The 20,055-nt window shown below is 42.4% G+C and overlaps 1 protein-coding gene across 1 annotated transcript in view; it reads right to left on the reverse strand.

The window, feature by feature from the left end:
• Window positions 1-20,055, reverse strand: part of fer1l6 (fer-1 like family member 6) — a 656,531-nt gene that overhangs the window by 332,301 nt on the left and 304,175 nt on the right. The window contains exon 16 of the mRNA XM_034186126.1: window positions 11,212-11,332. Coding sequence (XP_034042017.1) covers window positions 11,212-11,332 — 121 coding nt within the window. The remainder of the gene's footprint in view (window positions 1-11,211; window positions 11,333-20,055) is intronic.

Here is a 20,055-nt window from a genome sequence, read left to right on the forward strand (position 1 = left end):
AGGGCCTCTCCAGATGTATCCTGCCATCGTTCTGTAATACAGATGCAAAAGTTTGGGCAGCCCTGATAATTTTCATGATTTTCCTTTATAAATCATTGGTTGTCTGGATCAGAAATTTCAGTTAAATACATCATATCGCAGACAAACGGTGATAATTGAGAAGTGAAATGAAGTTTATACGATTTACAGAAAGTGTGCAATAATTCTTTAAACAAAATTAGGCAGGTGCATAAATTTGGGCACCCCAACAGAAAAAAATACATCAATATTTAGTAGAGCCTTCTTTTGCAGAAATAACAGCCTCTAAACACTTCCTATAGCTTCCAATGAGAGTCTGGATTCTGGTTGAAGGTAGTTTGGACCATTCATCTTTACAAAACATCTCAAGTATGTTGGTTTCGAAGAATGGACAGCCCGCTTAAAATCACACCACAGATTTCAATAACATTCAGGTTTACGGACTGAGATGGCCATTCCAGAACGCTGTACTTGTTCCTCTAAATGAATGCCTTAGTAGATTTTGAGCAGTGTTTAGGGTCGTTGTCTTGTTGAAAGATCCAGCCCCGGCGCAACCTCAACTTTGTCATTGATTCATCAATATTGTTCTCGAGAATCTGCTGATATTGACTGGAATCCTTGTGACCCTCAACTTTAACAAGATGGAACCACCTTCAAATTTTACTGTAGGTAGCAAGTGTTTTTCTTGGAATGCTGTGTTCTTTTTCAGCCATGCATACCATCCCTTGTTATGTCCAAATAACTCAATTTTAGTTTCATCAGTCCACAGCACCTTATTCCAAAATGAAGCTGGCTTGTACAAATGTGCTTTAGCATACCTCAAGCAACTCTGTTTGTGGCGTGTACACAAGAAAGGCTTCTTCTGCATTACAGCATCATGCAGCATCTCTTTGTGCAAAGTGTGCTGTATAGTTGAATGATGCACAGAGACACTGTCTGCAGCAAGATCATGTTGTAGGTCTTTGGAGCAGGTCTGTGGGTTGACTATGACTGTTCTCACCATCCTTCGCTTCAGCTTATCTGAGATTTTTGTTGGCCTGCCACTTCGGGCCTTAACTAGTACTGTGCCTGCGGTCTTCCATTTCCTCCCTGAAATCTCTGAGATAGCTTTCTGTATCCTTCCCTTAAACCACAATGTTGAACAGTCTTTGTTTTCAGGTCATTTGAGAGGTGTTTAGAGGCTCCCATGTTGCCACTCATTAGAAATGATGCAAACAGGGGAAAGATTTGCAAATGGCCAGCTTAAATACCCTTTCTCATGATTGGATTCACCTGTGTAAGGAGGTCAAGGGTCAATGAGCTTACCATACCAATTTTGTGTCCCAACAATTAGTGCTAAATGTATTCATATCAATAAAATGACGATGGTGCCAAAATTTATGCACCTGCCTAATTTTGTTTAAATAATTATTGCACACTTTCTGTTAATACTTCATTTCACCTCTCAAACATCAGTGTGTTTGTCTGCTATATGATATATTTAACTGAAATTTCTGATCCAGACAACCAATAATTTATAACGGAAAATCATGAAATTTATCAGGGGTGCCCAAACTTTTGGATACAACTGTACCCCTGTCAAACCTTGACGATTTAGCAAGCATATGCCAGTCATATTAAAAAATCCGCTGGTGTATGTCTAATATATTATGGGCAAGTTTTGTGTAAGTTAAGAGCAGATTGAAGCACACTGATATACGTCATAATATGTAGAACACTTCAAGAAATTGTGGTCATGCTTATGAAGTTGTAGGTGTGTTATGCAATTGCTGACACACATTTCTTGTAATTTCCTCATCTGTATGCGATGAAATTAAATTGCATGATCCACAAAGACAAAAATAAAATAAAATAATGTTAAAATTGCTCTGTTTTGCCTTCATGTGGAGTGGAGATGCCATGCTACATTGTATGCGCACTGGATGACGTGCTCGTCAATATTTAAGTGTTCCACTTGCTGAACAAAAGGCTTCTGCCTGTGGTGGAAATGCAAACCAAGCCCAACTGTTCTGACAAGTATAATACCACACAGCACCGAACCAAACCACTCTGTGGAAACAAAGCTGTCAGTATATCCTGCTTAAGTCATCAAGGTGTGACAGCTGCATAAATTTGCATATGCCAGAGTTTTTAATACAGTCGGCATATGCTGGCTAAATCGTCAAGGTGTGACAGACCCATAAGCGATTTTAGTTGATACAAAAAGTGGTTTAGGTGCAGTTTATGTCACCCAGAAAAACAGTTCAAACTGTAGAATTCTTATTCTCATAATCATGTTACTCATAACATTACTAATTTTGTTTTCCACCTGTTATCACTCCGAGTGCACCTCGGGTCATACGCTCCTGGGGTTTGATAGCTCGCTGGAATCTCTGAAGCTTCTCTTTGGCTCCTTTAATGTCTGTGGCCCCATTCCGTCATCTTGATGTCCCGCTGACTTGCCATGTGTTTTCTCCCAGTTTCTTGCGGGGGGCCACAGCTGTCTGGGGTGCATCGACAGGTGCATTGCCCTTGTCGGTTTCTTTGTCATCTGTTAGTATCCCCTTCTTCAGCATATTATCTGTTGCCTCCTTTGCATTGTTGAACATGGTGGGTTTAAGGCACCTCAGATGGTAGCTGTTGAGCTTTTTCTCATGTCTGGTGTAGGCGGGTCCATGCCTCGCTACCGTAGAGGAGTGTGCTGAGTATGCAGGTCTGGTAGATGCGCAGTTTTGTCTTCTCAGTGATCCTGGATTTGTTCCAGGCTTTGTCACTACTTGGCCACTCGGTTCTCTGCTTCCTCCCTCCTAGCCTCTGTGTTCTTACGTTCTGCACTGATCTCGTTCAGTTTCTTCTTCTTTAAAGTTTCCAAGCTCTTCCTTCATGTCTCTTTTCACAATGTCACAGATTCTGCTCAGTTCCTTTTTCATGTCCAAGTGTTCTGTTTTTATATCAACACAGATAGCACCTAATTGAGAGAGTGGTGACATGACGAGTTGAAAAAAGACTCATGGTGCCATCTTGGTTCCAAAATAGCATTTGCTGTTCATTTGTCTGCATGTAAATCCAGCTATTTTACTTATTTATTCACTGAAAATGCCAGGTTGTTGTGCATTTGGAGGCACAAATAGATATAGCTGGGGCTTCAAGATGTACAGATTCCCTTCAGATCTGAACAGAAGAAACATTTGGGAAAGTAAAGTCAGCCATGTGGGGGGAAAATTTATTTTTCAGTCCCATGTACATTAAAACTCATCTCAGCCGTCATCACATAAAACGGATATTCGCAGTCACCGGACAAAAAGGGTCCCAATGTTTTTGTATTGTTTTCCATGTAATAAACACTGTATATTAGGGGAGGTGATGGTCTAGTGGTTAAGGCGTTGGGCTTGAACTGGAAGATCCTCGATTCAAATCCCAGCCTGACTGGAAAATCACTAAGGGCCCTTGGGCAAGGTCTTTAATCCCCTATTGCTCCCGGTGTGTAGTGAGTGCCTTGTATGGCAGCACCCTGACATTGGGGTGAATGTGAGGCATTATTTGTAAAGCGCTTTGAGCGTCTGATGCAGATGGAAAAGCGCTATATAAATGCAGTCCATTTACCATTTATATAATGGATTTTGTATAACGGATTTTTCACTCACATCGGATAAAATGCCTGATTGTGCAGTATTTCCATTAAAAACCCAGAGCAGTCTGGATGTGTACAGTAACAGATGTACAAATTAAAGTTCAGCGCAGACACTGGCCGATCTGAGGAAGGTGGGACCGGAGTCAATTCCGTGATAAAAAGCCCAACCATTTATTTTTTTCACACCGTACCTGTATAGCTACGGTGTGAAGCAATGCCTGGAAAATGGTTGGGCCTGATGTGAACCTGTTAAATCAGGGACAAAAGGCTGTGATTTGACACTTTTCACTGCTTCGTCCGCCATCATATTTTAATAGTTTTTGCAGTCCATACGCTGATTACAAATGTATCAGAAAAGTCTTCACATTTACAGCACAAAGTTGGTAAAAGAGGAAATTGTACAGCTTACCTTTGATGTGGAGGTGATGAACAGTGAAAGAAAAGCTTGTTGAGGGTCAAATTAGTCCAGAATAAATCATAATCCAGAGAAGGAGAACTTTAAAACTGTCATGCACGTCATTGCATTGCGGAGTTAAATAGCAGCAGCTGCATAAATTAGGCTTTAAATGAATTAAATAAGTAATCATGAATTGTAAATTTATGTAAATTTGATACCTGTGCTATTTTTATATTTATTTTGATAGCATCTGTACCTGGATGTGTTGCTGTAGTAGTTCTGCGGAGTTGGAACCAAAATGGCACCATGTTCTGTGTTGACGCTACTCTCTCAATTAAGGCACTCTAACACATAACTTCATAACTTGCTGCAATGTAATCCAGTGTTGCCGGCATACTGGATGGGTCTCTTCACAACAGGCTCACACCAGAGTCAACCGGAGTCAATGCAGAGTGAGCAAATTTGCGGGTATTTTATGCTGCTTACGGTTGCAAAAACCGGTGCAGTATAGAAACCAGATCATGTGGGATTACCTTTCAGAAATAAGAATGAACAATAATAATACAATAACATGCTTTTGGAGGGCGGTATGCATTTTCAGAGGCCCGACGTTCATGAGCTCTCCCGTTCTGGGAGCTCTTAAACTACATCCTCAAGCAGATCGCTGCCATACCGAGAAGCAGTTTAGATGACTTTAAAACGTGGGAAGTTGATAAATTGAAAATTTTTACAAGTGCCGGGGTCTCAGTGTTCATGGGAAATGCAAAAACAAACTTACTGCATTATTTTACACCACCTTTCAAGTCTATAATAAGCATTTGCACAGTCAACAATAGCACAGTGTGCACCTGTCATGTTTACACGTCACCTAAAATTAAGGCTTAAAGTAGACCTGCATTGAAATAAATGCAGTCAGATCTTTGGACCAACAAATGACTTATATTTGCACATAAGATCCTTCTGAATGTAGTAAAGTAAATATGCAAGCCCAGATCTGTCATTCAACGGAGAAATCTTAGTTTAAAAATGACAAATTTACAGCTAAAATTTAGCCCTCCGCAAAACTGTCAGCACATCCGGGACACTGCCGAGACGTCAGAGAGAAGACTATCCCAGCATGCATTGCATGCGCCAACTGTAATTTGTGGATTTACGTCAGTTTGCATCTCTTACAAAAGCACCTTTTTATTGTCTTATAGAGGATTTTCATGTGACGTATCGGTCACGTCATTTTGTGTCCCGTGGCCACTCTGGATTACAACGCGGTGGCCGCTGTGATTACACTTCGTGCATTTGGCGAACAATTGCAGAAGTTTCAACGTCAGCGTGAAGAAGCCTCACGGCACCGTGGCGCTGTGAGAGATCTGCCGCTAACAGAAATCCACTGCTCCCAGAAATTTATTTTATTTTATTCGGCAATAAAATTATATAACAATACATAAAAATACCGCAGAGGATAACACAAGAACGCCTCCAATACGGATGCTTATTTACATTGCGGTCCTCGAGCACCGAGCTGCTGATCCGCAAGCTGCCCTTCCAGCGCCTGGTTGAGAGAAATCGCTCAGGACTTCAAGACCGACCTCCACTGTCTTGCGATACGTTTGGTGAGTATACATTTCTTTTATTGTTGCTTGAAAATTATTTTTGGGGACTTTTTCCATACGCCCATTTGATTGAGTGGTGTTGCATTGAAAATGTACTGTCTTTAGCCTCCGGTGTTACCGTTGCAGGGTACGGATGCGGGACCTGCAAAGAATTCAAGTCATTAAAAAATATAAACCTCTCTCAGCGGCCACGGAGCTCTGCGGCTCTGATTACCGAGACCGTGCGGCTCTGCGGATTTTGCCGCAAGAAGTCTGTCCTTGCGGGCAACAGGTGTTACTGGCCGCTCCGCATCAAAACAGAGAAGAACGGAGAAGAACGTCGCCCGCTGTCGATGTCGCTGCTGATCTGAGCATGCAGAGCTGTATCTTGCATTCATTGCAGCTTACTTTTGGATGTTGAAATCCGGATGTGTATAACAGTAACATTACTAACAGATAAAATCAATTTCAATGACCTGGATGTATAAACTGTTTTCACAGAGGGCTAAATTTTAGCTGCAAATTTGTCGTTTTTAAAGGAAGATTTCTCCGCTGAATTACAAATTTGGGCTTACAGATTTACTTTACTGCATTCATAAGGGTCTTATAAATACATATCAGCTATTTCTTTCTGAGATCTGACCACATTTATTTCAATGCAGGTCTACTTTAAGGTTTAAATGCAATTAAAGCCATGCAACTCCCATAACACACATAATCACACTACTTGGTTTTGGTAGCCAAACAAGAGTGAGGCTTAGAGTTTGCGCATGTGCATTAGTAATGTGAAATTCACTTATTTAGGAAATAAATTTTGTGCTCTCTCTCTGTCTCTAGACCATTTCACAGTAACTGAACATTTTGTGTCCTATGAAGAGCTGCTGGAATAAAGGTTCATCAGACAACTCGTTGCTACAGGCAACGTCGGCGATGCAAGTGCATGTCCAGCCTGCAGCGCTCAGTTTTATGAGTGTTTACTTGCCTCGAAATGTTACAGCTAGTTATCAGCCTGAAGCTGTGGAGTGTCTGTGTTGCTGAAGTTTGGAAATAAAGTCCAAGTTCAAGTGAGAAGCTGCGTCGTGCTTGCAAGTCTGTCGGCCACACACCAGAGTTAACCGGACTGATAAGCCAGTTACCAGCTGCAACGAGCCACGGATTAAACATATAAACGAGAGGTCTCGCTACCACGGTTCAGGACCAGAGTCTGGAAGAAGGTAACACTGGGGGCTTGTTCCGGAATTAATTCTGCATGACACGGGAGTCTCTGACAGAAAAAAAAGAAAAAGACAGTGTTGCAGCATCGACGAAATAAAACTGGTGACGCCCGGAGACAGCGTCCCCGCAGAGAAAAAGGGACATATGAAAGGACTGCATTGAAATGCTGGCACTAACCCATTCCTCACGAATGTGATGGAGGCTATTAATGTTAAAAGGGACTTTATTAATGAAGCCGCTGATGACAGATACAGCAGTAACCCCTTTGTGGGAATGGGAAGCCACTCATCCACGCCGCCACACGCACCAGCGTGGCAGCTCACCCCTCCACCATCGACACACACCAATCCCTTTATAGCACTAATGGAGGAGAAAAAGGGAGTGTGTAATGAGTTCATGGTCCTTCCTCAGCTCCCGTGTGGTGGTGCCCGACATGTAGCCTCCACCCCAGCTTCCGCTGCATTTTGTGGGGTGGAGGAAAACCTGATTCAAGCGCCTGCCTGTACTGCTGGTGGCCAGTTTATTATCCCTTCCACTCCAATGAACTGTAACATCGTGTAAGGCAATTAAACACCCAAAAATACTAAGAACTATATTTTGTAGATGGAGTCCAAAAAATTAATTATCAACACTTTATATATTTTAGAAATAATAAATACAAAATTAGTAATTCACAAAATTGGGCTGTCCAGTGAGCTGGGTTAAAATTTGCAATGCCCTTTTTTGTTGAATTTAGTTGGTATGTTCACCACTGGGTTACACCACTTTTCCTTCTAACAACACTCAATAAGCGTTTGGGAACTGAGGACACCTTTGCAGGTGAAATTCTTTCCCAACTTCAGTTGTTCAACAGTCCGGGGTCTATGTTGTCATATTTTGCGCTTCATAATGCGCCACACATTTTCAATGGGTGACAGGTCTGGACTGCAAGCAGGCAAGTCTAGTACCAGCACTCTTTTACTACGAAGCCACGCTGTTGTAACATGTGCAGAATGTGGCTTGGCATTGTCTTGCTGAAATAAGCAGGGATGTCCCTGAAAAAGGCGTTGTTTGGATGGCAGCATGTGTTGCTCCAAAACCTGAATGTACCTTTCAGCATTGATGGTGCCATCACAGATATGCAAGTTGTCCATGCCATGGGCACCAACACACCCCCATACCATCACAGATGCTGGCTTTTGAACTTTGCGCTGGTATCAATCTGGATGGGCTTTTTCCTCTTTTGTCTGGAGGACATGACGGCCATGATTTCCAAAAACAATTTGAAATGTGGACTCATCAGACCACAGCACACTTTTCCACTTTGCATTTGTCCATTTCAAATGAGCTCGGGCCCAGAGAAGGCGGCGGCATTTCTGGATGTTGTTGATGTATGGCTTTCACTTTGCATGGTAGAGTTTTAACTTGCATTTGTAGATGTAGCAACAAACTGTGTTAACTGACAATGGTTTTCTGAAGTGTTCCTGAGCCCACGCGGTAAGATGCTTTACACAATGATGTCAGTTTTTAATGCAGTGCTGCCTGAGAGATCAAAGGTCATGGGCATTCAACATTGGTTTTCGGCCTTGCTGGTTACGTGTAGAAAGTTCTCCAGATTCTCTGAATCTTCTGATTATATTATGGACTGTAGATGATGGAATCCCTAAATTGCTTGCAATTGAACGTCGAGAAAGATTGCTCTTAAACTGTTGGACTATTTTTTTCACATAGTTGTTCACAAAGTGGTGATCCTCACCCCATCATAGCTTGTGAATGGCTGAGACTTTTGGGGAAGCTCCTTTTATACCCAATCATGACACTCTCAATTAGTGTCCTCAGTTCCTAAATGCTTATTGAGTGTTGTTAGAAGGAAAGGTGATGGAACACAGTGGTAAACATACCACTGCCCCAGGTTTTTTGAAACATGTTGCAGGCATCCATTTCAAAATGAGCAACTATTTACACAAAAACAATGAAGTACATTAAATATTACAACATTAAATATCTTGTCTTTGTGGTGTATTCAATTGAATATAGATTGAAGAGGATTTTCCAAATCATTGTATTCTGTTTTTATTTCCATTTCACATAACGTCCCAACTTAATGGAATTGGGGTTGTAATTTTCTCAAACTTTTTGATGGTGACGTTTGAACTCTGAATTGGTGAAATTCCACATAAGCTAAGTTGTTGAAGCCCTCGTGCTTCGGTACTTGTTGCAATGTTTGAGTTGAAGTTTGAACAAAATCATTGAAATAAGTAGCTGATAACTGCATTTCCAAGGCACAAATTAGCCTGGGAGGAGAGGCACATTGTGATGGTCATTGTTCAGTGTGAAGATCTATGGAAAAGAAGTAATAAACTCACAATATAAAGAAATGTTGATAGGGTGTGTGGTACCTTATTCTATGAATAAACGATTCTGTTCAGGTGTTATATTTAACTGGTAATTTACTGGTAACAGTAATAATGACAAGTCACAGCACTGACATAGATCAGTACTGTTCACCACTGGACTGATAGTATTGCACACCGGGCATTTGCCCGCTGGCCTGATGGCCTACTGGGCTGTGGATTTTTTTTTTTTTTTACGAAGTATAATATATAATAGAATAATAATTTAAAACATAACGCTATAGGTGGATACCGGTATATAAACCCTCCTATTGGTGCATAAACTGGCAGATCAGCCCTTTAGGCATGATTGATTGTGGCCTGGACCAATGAGGTGAGGGGCAGGCCAATTACCCCTCCATCTCGGGCCTCGGTTGGGCTACACAGTGCGCCAGTGCCAGACAAAGCGATAACGAGCGATATGGATGGTGGCAAGAAGAGGAAAGGTGGTGCTGAAAGAGCCAGGGATCAGAAGAGAGTAGCCCTTCAGGCAGATGCTGCAAAATGTCTTAAAATAACAGACATGTTTGATTCACGTGGACGCGGAGCATCCACATCTGCGGCAGCCTCAGCAAGTGGCGGAGAAGAAGTTCAACAGGTGGACGAGGCGGGGACCACTACGGCCATGACGGTAAGTGAAGGTTAACTTCAGCTATTAATTGATGAACAGCAACCTAACTTGTTCATAAATCAGACATCTGTGTGTGAGAGAGACATTCTGATCTTCTGGTCCGAAGTAAAGTGCTGTCTAACTGTTGAACTTCTATTATTATGTGAATCATCCCTTTTTATTTTATACTCTAAATTAAATGGATGAAACAAATCCTATTCTTTCCAAGTCCTGGCATAATTTCACATACCTAACATTTTACTTTAAACTTGAGAGTCATTCTCTAAGTTGATTAGCAATACAAATTGGTAATAAAAGAAATCCTTGATGTTACTTGTAGCTTGTAGTGAGATAGACAACTGTCTCCATCTTGTGGCCTTTTTGTATATTGCAGTTTCAAAAGTTCAACCTTTGTATCCAGTCACTGCTCCAGTCATCCAGTCATTTCTTGCTTTATATGATGAATTGTATCACACAAGTAATGATATATTATTTATAGTATAGCCTACAGTATTTATATAACAAATGTTTTTATATAATTTCTATTTCTAAATTTAAGTAACAAGGCTGAATGAAATGACGGCTTATTATGTCTAAAAAGTAATGTGACCTACTGTCAATAGATTGTACTTTTGATAAGCCTATGATAACTGTATTTCGGGAGAACTTTTCATAATGCTTCTTATAGTGTTAAAATGTATGTGTCTCCTGGTGCACATTGATTGGTTAAGGGACCAAAAAAAAAAACCCACGCTGTCACAGCAGGCTTAATTTTTTTTCCCCTTCGATTGCTCCCTCTCTCCAGCTGATAACTTCGCTCCTGTGTTTCTGAGTGTGTGTACTAGCGGTACTCGTTCTCACTCTCTCTTTTTGTGTGTGTGTGGTGTACATGTATGTGTGACGCAGACGTCCAGCAGCGCTCTCTCTCTCTCTCTCTCATGCACACACAAAAAACCACTGATGGACAGAATTAAATATTCAAAGTCGTGGTTGTACTTGTTAAATGATATGTAATAAATAAAGCATTGTTGATTCTGTTTTTAATTTGTTCCTTTCTTTTCCAAAAAGTATGAATAAAAATACAGTTAAAGTACCGGGCTGATGAGCAGTACCAGTAAGAGTAGCAGTCACGTTAAAATCTTAACAATACTTATCCCCATTTGTCACACACTGACTGACCATAAATGGGTACCAGTCTTGGCTGGAAAATTAACTTGTGATAGTCTTCTGTTCCAGGGCATCAGAGCCTGAACAGGATTTACTCCTGAAGGCAAAACAGGTTCCAATTCGGTACTAGTACAGTGTGCCGAATGAAGTGGCCAACAAGCGTATGCATCCTACGTGTGTGTGTGTGTGTGTGTGTGTGTGTGTGTGTGTGTGTGTGTGTGTGTGTGTGCACATACAAAGAGAACAGCTATGTTTTCCAGCATGTTAGAGTTGCACATTCGGTATTTTCTGTCCTCCCAGTGAGACAAGACATGAACACATGGCTTCTGCTTCTCCAGGCTCAGATACATGTAGTGCCTACACACACAGTAACACAAAATATACAGACAACAAGGAAGAATGTTAGGACACACTGTTGTGCACTTTATGTAGAAAAGCCGAATTTAGATATAATTTTAAATATGAGGGGAATTCCCTTCTCCATAATTTTCTCTAGGACACTGGAGAAGGATGACCTCCACTACTCCAGACTTCTTGAAAAGAAAATGGAGTTAGTGGTGCATCACGATGGTGGTGACATGTTTTATCCCTTGAGTTGCGTGGATTTCCTATTGAAACATCTTCTTCTTTGTCTTTCGGCTATTCCCGTTAGGGGTCGCCACAGCAAATCAATCGTTTCCATCTCACCCTGTCCTCTGTATCTTCCTCTATTACACCAACCACCTGCATGTCCTCCCTCAACACATCCATAAACCTCCTCTTTGGCCTCCCTCTTCTCCTCCTGCCTGGTGGCTCCATCCTCAGCATCCTTCTCCCTATATAACCTGAGTCCCTCCTCTGCACATGTCCAAACCATCTCAATCTCGCCTCTGACTTTGTCTCCAAACCATCCCACCTGAGCTGTCCCTCTGATATGTTCATTCCTAATCTTGTCCATTCTCGTCACTCCCAAAGAGAATCTCAACATCTTCAGCTCTGCCACCTCCAGCTCTGCCTCCTGTCTTTTTGTTAGTGCCATCGTATCTAAACCGTACAACATAGCTGGTCTCACTACTGTCTTGTAAACTTCCCCTTCACTCTTGCTGATATTCTTCGGTCGCAAATCACTCCTGCCACCTTTCTCCACCCACTCCACCCTGCCTGCACTCTCTTCTTCACCTCTTTACCACACTCTCCATTACTTTGAACAATTGACTCCAAATATTTAAACTCATCTACTTTCACCACTTCTACTCCTTGTAACTGCACTATTCCACTGGACTCCCTCCCATTCACACACGTACTCAGTCTTGCTTCTACTGACTTTCATTTCCCTTATCTCCAAAGCATATCTCCACCTCTCCAGACTAGACTCAACTTGCTCTCTACTCTCACTACAGATCACAATGACATCTGCAAACATCGTAGTCCATGGGGACTCCTGTCTGATCTCATCCGTCAACCTGTCCATAACCACTGCAAACAAGAAAGGACTCAGAGCTGATCCTTGGTGTAATCCCACCTCCACCTTGAATGAGTCTGTCATTCCGACTGCGCATCTCATCACTGTCACACTATTCTTGTACATGTCCTGCACTACCCTAACATACTTCTCTGCCACTCCAGACTTCCTCATACAATACCACAGTTCTTCTCTTGGCACCCTATCATAAGCTTTTTCTAAGTCCACAAACACACAATATAACTCTTTCTGTCCTTCTCTGTACTTCTCCAACAGTATTATCAGAGCAAACATTGCATCTCTAGTGCTCTTTCTTAGCATGAAATCATATTGCTGCTCACAGATCTTCACCTGTTTTCTAAGCCTAGCTTCTACTATTCTTTCCCATAACTTCATGCTGTGGCTGATCAACTTTATGCCTCTGTAGTTACTGCAGCTCAGCACATCACCCTTGTTCTTGAAAATAGGAACCAGCACACTTCGTCTCCACTCCTCAGGCATCCTCTCACTTTCCAAGATTTTATTAAACAATCTGGTTAGAAACTCTACTGCCATCTCTCCTAGACATTTCCATGCCTCCACTGGAATGTCATCTGGACCAACTGCCTTTCCACTCTTCATAGCAGCCCTCACTTCTTCCTTACTAATCTCTTGTACTTCCTGATTTACTCTCACCACATCATCCAGCCTTTTCTCTCGCTCATTTTCTTTATTCATCAGCTCTTCAAAATATTCCCTCCACCTTCTCAGCACACACTCCTCACTTGTCAGCACATTACCATGTGCATCTTTTACCACCCTAACCTGCTGCACATCCTTTCCAGCTCTGTCCCTTTGTCTGGCCAATCGGTCCAAGTCCTTTTCTCCTTCCTTACTATTCAACTTCTTGTACAGCTTGCAATATGCCTTTTACTTCACTTTTGCCACTTCTCTTTCACCTTACGCCACATCTCCTTGTACTCCTGTCTACTTTCTTCATCTCTACAATTATCCCAAAACGTTTTCGCCAACCTCTTTCTCCTTATGCTTTCCTGGACCTCTTCATTCCACCACCAAGTCTCCTTGTCTTCGTTCCACTGTCAAGATGTCATACCCAGTACTGTCCTAGCTGTCTCCCTCACCACATCTGCAGTACTTTTCCAGTTGTCCAAAATTGCTTCCCCTCCAACCAGTGCTTCTCTCACCTGCTCGCTAAATTTCACACAACAGTCTTCCTCCTTCAGCTTCCACCATCTGATCCTTTGTTGAGCTCTCACTCTCTTCTTCTTCTTTCATTCATCCTACAAACAATCATCCTATGCTGTCTAATGACACCCTCTCCTGCCACCACCTTACAGTCTCTGATTTCTTTTAGCTTGCATCCCCTATAAAGAATGTAGTCCACCTGTGTGCACCTTCCTCCATTCTTGTTACCCTGTGCTCCTCCCTTTTCTTAAAGCAGGTATTCGCCACAGCCATTTCCATCCTTTTTGCAAAATCAACTACCATCTGCCATTCCCCATTCCTATCCTTGATATCATATCTACCCATTACTTCCTCATCACCTCTGTTCCCTTCACCAACATGGCCAATGAAGTCCGCTCCTATCACCACTCTTTCATGCTTGGGCACACTCTCCACCACCTCATGTAACACACTCCAGAAATCTTCTTACTCCTTCATCTCACAACCTACCTGTGGGGCATATGCACTGATGATATTCATCATCACCCCTTCAATTTCCAACTTCACACTCATCACCCTGTCAGACACTCGCTTAACCTCCACACCTTTAAAATGACCCCAACACCATTTCTCTTCCTGTCCTCACCATAGTACAACAACTTGTACCCACAGCTGATGTTCCTGCTCTTACTTCCCTTCCACTTGGTCTCTTGCACACACACTATGTCTACCTTTCTCCTCTCCATCATATCAGCCAGCTCTCTCCCTTTACCAGTCATACTACCAACATTCAAAGTCCCCACTCTCATTTCCACCCTTCTAGTTTTCTTTTTCTCCCGCTGTTTGTGGAAACATTCTCCTCTTCTTCTTTGTCATCTTCGCCCAGCAGTAGCCCAATTTCCACCTGCACCCTGTTGGGCAACAGCACTGGTGGCGGACGTTGTTAACCCGGGCAGCAACCGATCCGGTATGGATATTTGATTCTTAGTCTGCATAGTTGGGTTGGCTTGTTTTACGCTGGATGCCCTTCCTGATGCAACCCTCCTTATTTATTCGGGCTTGGGACCGGCACTCAGAATGTACTGGCTGCACACCCCATGTGGCTGAGTTTCCTATTGAAACATGGCGTACGCTAAAACCCAGAAACTGGTGTAAGCACAAAAATATTCAGATGTATCCAAGTGTGCTTTGGTATGGATCCACGCACATTCCGTTTGTACATCCCAATCAACATGGAATTGAGCACACATGCACACCCACTAAGCTCCTCCCTTTAAATACCCCTGTTTAAATATGCAAATCCATGTAAACAGACCTGAACCTGGGATTCCCCACACCGTCACTTTAGTCAACATGAACACAGAAAAGATTTGGGACCCTGTCACATGGAATACACATGAAATGGTAAAAGAGTTAGTGGGAGCATGTGTGTTTGAGGCCGAAATGTTATGGGTTCAGTGCAGTGCAACACACACTGATGTTAAAACAACGAGGGGTGCGGCCGCTGAAGTGTGTGACATTCACAACATTACACACACGTTCATTTACAAATACTGAACACAGGCAGATAATCAGGGCCTGTTAAGAAGCTGTAGTTTCACCACCAAGAAAGAAAATAAATAATAACAAACAACATACTGGAATGTGCACATGTTTTCATTCAGAACAATTACACAAATAAACTATTTACTCACTAAGCTGCCACTCATCACGCACCATGCCAACCCCTAGCCTGCTCCCCACCCAGCCAAATGCATTTGCACATCCCATATGATGACAGTAAGGGAATGAAATTGTTTCCTATTAACAAAAACAAATTCATCACGTGATGGGGCCGTTACAGCAATATGTGTACAGTCAGCTCTGAGTACATTAAGGAAACCGACTCTCAATTGCCACAAATTGCACTTTCATGTTGGAATATGATGATCAAACTCCAACATGAAAATGACGTACCTGGATGACATTCGGATGATTGCATTCAACACAGCTGACATGGCTCGACTCGAAGTTGACTGGCACACTCCTGACCGACTGGCCAGCTCACACTAGAATGACCCTGTTACCAGGAAGCTGGGCGTGGTCAGCACCTGTGTGGACCCAGACAACCGTCTAGCTCCTCGCTGTCTTGCGCTTTGGGCCAGCGGCAGCAGCCTGCTTGCGTTCCCTGAATACATGCTCATGTCGGATTGCACCATTTGCAAGGTCTTCTAACAGTGCTAACACAGCCATGAGGGCCATTTTACACATCACTTTGCTCATGCTTTTATGTCCACCCATATAATTGTAAACACGTGGGTGTGTTAATTTTTCATCATTGTGTCTCTGATGTGCACATCACTTGAATTACTTCATGTTTTCATCCTATTAACGGTTCCCATCATCACCTCTACGTGTTGTAGATGGCACAATAGCTGTAGAAACGTATGTATGCCAGCCAGGATTTCTGTGTGACACATCGCACATTTCCACAGTCATTTCACTTTTGATACATCTGAACATGAGCATGGAGGCGGTAGTATGCCACATTTTTGAGTGGGCGTATGCTTTGTACATGAGGCCCCAGGTTTTATTCAATTCAACTCAATACTTTGTCATTGTCAATAACACAATTATAAAAAACAACAAGCTATTGTTTAGAGCAACTTATTACTTATGTAGAAGTATACTTAGAAAGTGCAAATACTGTATATGACATTAATGTCCAGAGGAGCCCAGCAGAAGTATTAAGTGTGAACAGAACAGGGAGGCAGTAGACGGAGGTGAGTGGAATGTTGAGTGAGAGCTGAAGCAATGCAAGTCCAAGTTCACAGTTATTGTAGTGGTGGGATGTGATGTGTGAAGGTGGATGGGGGTGGGGGTAGTTCATTTAATAGCCTCACTGCCTGATAGTAGAAGGTGTTGGCCAGTCTGGAGGTTCTGGACCTGTATCTCCTCTCACAGGGCAGCAGGTGAAAGAAGTGTTGTGCAGGATGATGCTGGTCACACAAGAGACCACCCTCTGTCTGATGTGTAGATGGTACTGATCTCTGGCAGACTGGTCCCCACGATTCTCCCTACTGTTTTCACCTCCCTCTGGAGGGCCTGCTGCTCAGTCTTAGTGCAGCTGGAAAAGCACACTAAGAATCCATAGGTCAGTATGCTGCCGATTGCACAGTGGTTAAAGTTACCATGAGCTACTGATGGATTTGAGTACTCCACAACTGAGGTGGTATTAGTGTTCCAGGGCAGGTCCTCTGACACAGTCACACTCAGGAACCTGAATTGTGTGACTCTCTCCACCACCTCATTCCCAATGCAGAGTGGAGTAGGGATGGATCGGCCTGAATTGCGAAAATCCACAATCATTTCCTTTGTCTTTGTGATATTAAGGGCTAAGTTGTGGTTCTCACACCATGATGCCAGATGTTATACTTCACTTCACAGAATGCATACAGGAAAAAGCCGAGTATTTCGGGCGTATTTAAATGAAACACAACGCAGCAATGAGCAGCTCTACAAATACGCCAATGCGACAGGGGCTTAAGCAGAGTCATTGTTGATGAGCCCAAGCACCATGGTGTCATCCGCAAATTTGACGAGATTAGTAGGGAGGGTGGTGCAGCAGTCATATGTGAAGAGTTTGTAGAGTAAGCACACAACCATGGTGGCCCCTGGTGTTAATGAGAAGGGTGGATGAAGTGTGCTTGCCAACTCTAACATACTGTGAGCGATTTGTTAGAAAGTCCAAAACCCAATAGCACAGTGTGGTGTTCAGTCCAAGATGGTGTAGTTTAGATAGTAGTTTGTTCAGTCGGATTGTGTAAAAAGCTAAACTAAAGTCAACAAAGACCAGCCTAGCATAGGTGTTTTTTCCGCTCTAGGTTCTAGTACAGTGTGGATTACAATGGGGCAGCGCAGTCTCATTTGAACCCTTGTGTGATGTGGCAGGATTTGACCACTTCCAGGGACAGCCTGCCATTGTGTAACACAAACACGACATCACTTCACATGGAAAGATGGTGAATGGTTTTGTTTTCGACTGCAGTCACCAAAGCAGTTGTGAAAAATGCAGGTTTTTTTCAGTACCCAGTGGAGAAGGGAAGATGAGGCAAATGGGAGAGGTTGTGTCAGTAAGTCTTAGTGAGAATTAATGTGAATATTGAGGAGCTGAAGGTGGACAAAGTAGCAGTTTTAAAGTTGTAAATGCGCGGACTTTACTGATCCATTTGTAATCAGCATGCACACTGCAACAACTATTACAATATGATGACGGACGAAACAGTGAAAGCAGTAAAGTGTCAAATCACAGCATTTTGTGTTTGATTTAAAAGGTATATGTCCTGACTGCTCTGGGTTTTTAATGGAAATACATTGCGATCGGACGGGACATTTTATCTGATGTATGTAAATCCGTTATACAAAATCCATTATATACAGTATTTATTACATGAAAAACAATACAAAACTTTGGGACTTTTTTTGTCTGGTGACTGCGAATATCTGGTTTATGTCAGGACGAGGCACAAACCGGGTTGACACAAATGCAAACTCTCACAGTGGATGCAGTTAGAATTAGGTTTAATCATTGTAACAGGCAGGGATTCGGTACACAGGTGGTCCAGCAGTGAAGCAGTGGTACAGACAGATGGCAGACTGAGGCTAGGTCGAATAAACAGGCTGAGGTCACAACACAAGGTGTGGTGGCATTCGGAGGCAAAGGCAAAAAACGTGGTCGTGGCCAGAACTTGGTCAAATACCGGCAGGCTGATACAAAGACAAAACAGGACAAGGCATGAGTGCTGGAAAGTGAAATACATTCAACAATCTGGCAGTGAGCTGTGAGACAGTGAGGGCTTAAATGAGGAGCAAACTAATCAAGGTGATGTGGAGCAGGTGTGTGGAAGTCTCTGGAAGGCAGCATGGCCAGGGAAGACAAAGATTGTGCACAGTGCAAGATAATGAAGAAGGAAAACACAGAGTGGAGTGATGAAAGAGACAAAGACACGTGAGCAGGTGCAAGAGCGGGAGTGGAAGAAAACACAGAGCAGAAAGAGTCATAGTGACAGATGATGACACAACAACTGGTGCAGGGGCAATCAAATAAGATGAGCCAAAAACTGAGAACAAAGATAAATCAGAAACTGCGGACAGAATTCAATACAACTATGACCAGGAATGAACTAGACATGAAGATATGAACTGAAAAGTGACTCATCAGAAACAAAGCAAAATCTAGAATGGAAAGTAATCATGGCTGAAGGAAGAAATAAAAGATAAGCAGGTGACAAAACAAACTATTGGTTAAACAGCAAATAAACAAAACCAGTGAATACAGAATAGTGCAATAAATAAAACAAGATAACTGATAAACCGAGAGTGGAATAAATAGCAAATGGAACATAATCAGATAAGCATCACTGAAGATAAATAACAAAAACCTGTGACTAAAACATAATACAATAAATGTGATGAGCAGAATTAAACTAAGACTAAAGCAAAATAAGGGACCAAGAGTGAAAGCAAACAATAAAGCGAAACGAAATACGTGGCAAAGAAAAGATACGCATAGAATAAATGAAACAAAATCAGTAATAACTGGGCATGACCCAAAAGACCTGGCAAGACATGACAAGACATGAATAAAACCACAGAAGGCTCAGAGCAAGGAAGTGGCTAAGGACCCCGACTAATAACAGATGGCCCAGATGGCCTTGAGCATGACAGTTTATACGATGACGGTTTAGGTGACTTTTACTGTAAATGGGACTGAACAATAAATTTATCTCTCAAAGCTTTGACAACAAAGTCGCTTCCATCCCTCTTGGCTGACTATATTTTCCCAAATTTTTCTTCTGTTTGGATCTGAAGGGAATCTGTACATCTTGAAGCCCTTACTTTGTCTATTTGTGCATCTAAATGCACAACAACCCAGCATTTTCAGTGAATAAATAAATAAAATAGCTAGATTTACATGCAGATAGATTAACAGCAAATGCTATTTTGAACCCAAGATGGCACCATGAGTCACATGACCGTTTTTTCCGACTCGTCATGTTGTCAATATCTCAATTAAGGCACTCTAGCAGTACTCGGTCTGTGTTATCCCTGTCAAAATGGGCATAGAAAAGATTTAACTCTTTAGCTAAGGTGGGACAACAGTCCACTGAGGGAGATGTTGTCTTCCTATAGTCCATGACAGCCTCCCACACTTGCCGGGGGTTTGAGGGGTTGTTAAATTTAGACTCAAACCGAATTTTGTATCCTCGACTGGTGGATTTGATGCCTTTCCTCAAAGCAGTTCTGGTTGCACTTTAGGCGTTGGTGTCCTCAGATCTGTATGCTGCATCCCTCTCTCTCAATATCTGTTGTATGTCGTGTGTCATCCAAGGTTTCCGATTTGTAAACACACGTATTTGCGTCCAGGATGTTACACAGTCCACATAGAAGTAAATGTAATCTAGCACTGTTGTGGTGTATTCATCCAGGGACTCGT

This window comes from Thalassophryne amazonica, chromosome 14 (assembly GCF_902500255.1).
Source record: "Thalassophryne amazonica chromosome 14, fThaAma1.1, whole genome shotgun sequence".
Classification (NCBI taxonomy): Eukaryota; Metazoa; Chordata; class Actinopteri; order Batrachoidiformes; family Batrachoididae; genus Thalassophryne; species Thalassophryne amazonica.